Source organism: Merops nubicus, unplaced genomic scaffold (genome assembly GCF_000691845.1).
Source record: "Merops nubicus isolate BGI_N331 unplaced genomic scaffold, ASM69184v1 scaffold14492, whole genome shotgun sequence".
Taxonomy (NCBI): Eukaryota; Metazoa; Chordata; class Aves; order Coraciiformes; family Meropidae; genus Merops; species Merops nubicus.
The window spans coordinates 1-1,109 of record NW_008591664.1 but is presented as its reverse complement, the minus strand read 5'-3'; the positions used below and the strand labels follow the sequence as shown (position 1 = coordinate 1,109).

The 1,109-nt window shown below is 52.5% G+C and overlaps 1 protein-coding gene across 1 annotated transcript in view; it reads right to left on the bottom strand.

Moving 5' to 3' along the window:
* Positions 1 to 355, bottom strand: part of KIF3A (kinesin family member 3A) — a 16,138-nt gene extending 15,783 nt beyond the window's left edge. The window contains exon 1 of the mRNA XM_008950343.1: positions 70 to 355. Within this exon, the coding sequence (XP_008948591.1) occupies positions 70 to 247 (178 nt within the window). The 5' untranslated portion in view covers positions 248 to 355. The remainder of the gene's footprint in view (positions 1 to 69) is intronic.
* Positions 356 to 1,109: the final 754 nt, after the last annotated feature.

The following is a 1,109-nucleotide window of genomic DNA, read 5'->3' as shown; positions in this document are numbered from 1 at the left end:
CACCAGGAACCCCAGCCATGCAGGGTGGAGGAGATGGGATCCTTGGCTTAAAAAAAACAGAGGACTTACCATTGTAGCCTTCTAGGACAGAGTCAATAATAGGTCTGGCAGTTAAATTATAGACATCCAGCTGATTACTCTCTGGCCCAAACACCGTGTCGAAGGTGAAGGTCTTGGGGGGCTCGTTGGAGGAGTCTGTCTTGTGGACAGTGATGGTTCCCCTCATCTCATCCACGCTCACTGCCATTCTGTAGCCTGTAGCCTTCTCTCTTTCATTAAGGGGCCTGCACCGAACCACCACCTTGACATTATCACAGCTCTCTGGCCTCTCCAGCTTCTCAGGCTTGTTGATCTGTCATGGTCAGAAGAGCAACACTGCTGTTAGCATTCCTGTCCAGTGGTGAAGCACCAAGGCTGCTGGATCAGCTGAGCTGCTGCATCCCTCTCTGTGCAATCATGAGCTCAGGGATTTAAAGCCAGCACTGGTTTGTAATTAAAGCAGAGAGAACGATGCACCCTCACCCCAGCAGCACCATCAGCTGCTTGGGGAAAGGGACCGAGCAGAACTCGACAACTTCACATCCAAAACCATCCAAGAATTTCTTCAAGGAACAATTTCACCCTTCTGAGAGACCCCTGAGCAGTTTGCTGTCAGAAGGTGCTGCTGGGCCATCTTTTTGCATGAACACTGCCCAGGCTCTCACCACAGCACACAGGTCCCACACCTTACCCCTGACACCAGCCAGCAGCAGCTGAGGGGAGTTCCTTTCAGCTTCACAGCACTCGCTGAATTTTAATCACTTAAAAAAATCCTGTCACACAAAACCTCACAACCCTTTTCTCTCACAAAGTACAAATTCCGAAGCGCCACGGAGGGAACTGCACCAAGGCAATTTGAAGTCACCTGCTTCTGATTTAATAAATCTAAAATCCGTTCGATCTAGCAAAGCCTCAGCCAGCGCTGCCCTCGCCGAAGCTGCTGCAGGGGAGCATTTAACCGCTCCTCAAGCAGCCTCCTCAGACGTCAACGAGAAACAAGCGGTTTCCAAGCGCCTCCGCTGCCACCCGCGCGGGTCGCGGCCAGGCCCCGGCAGAGGCCGGACACGGCT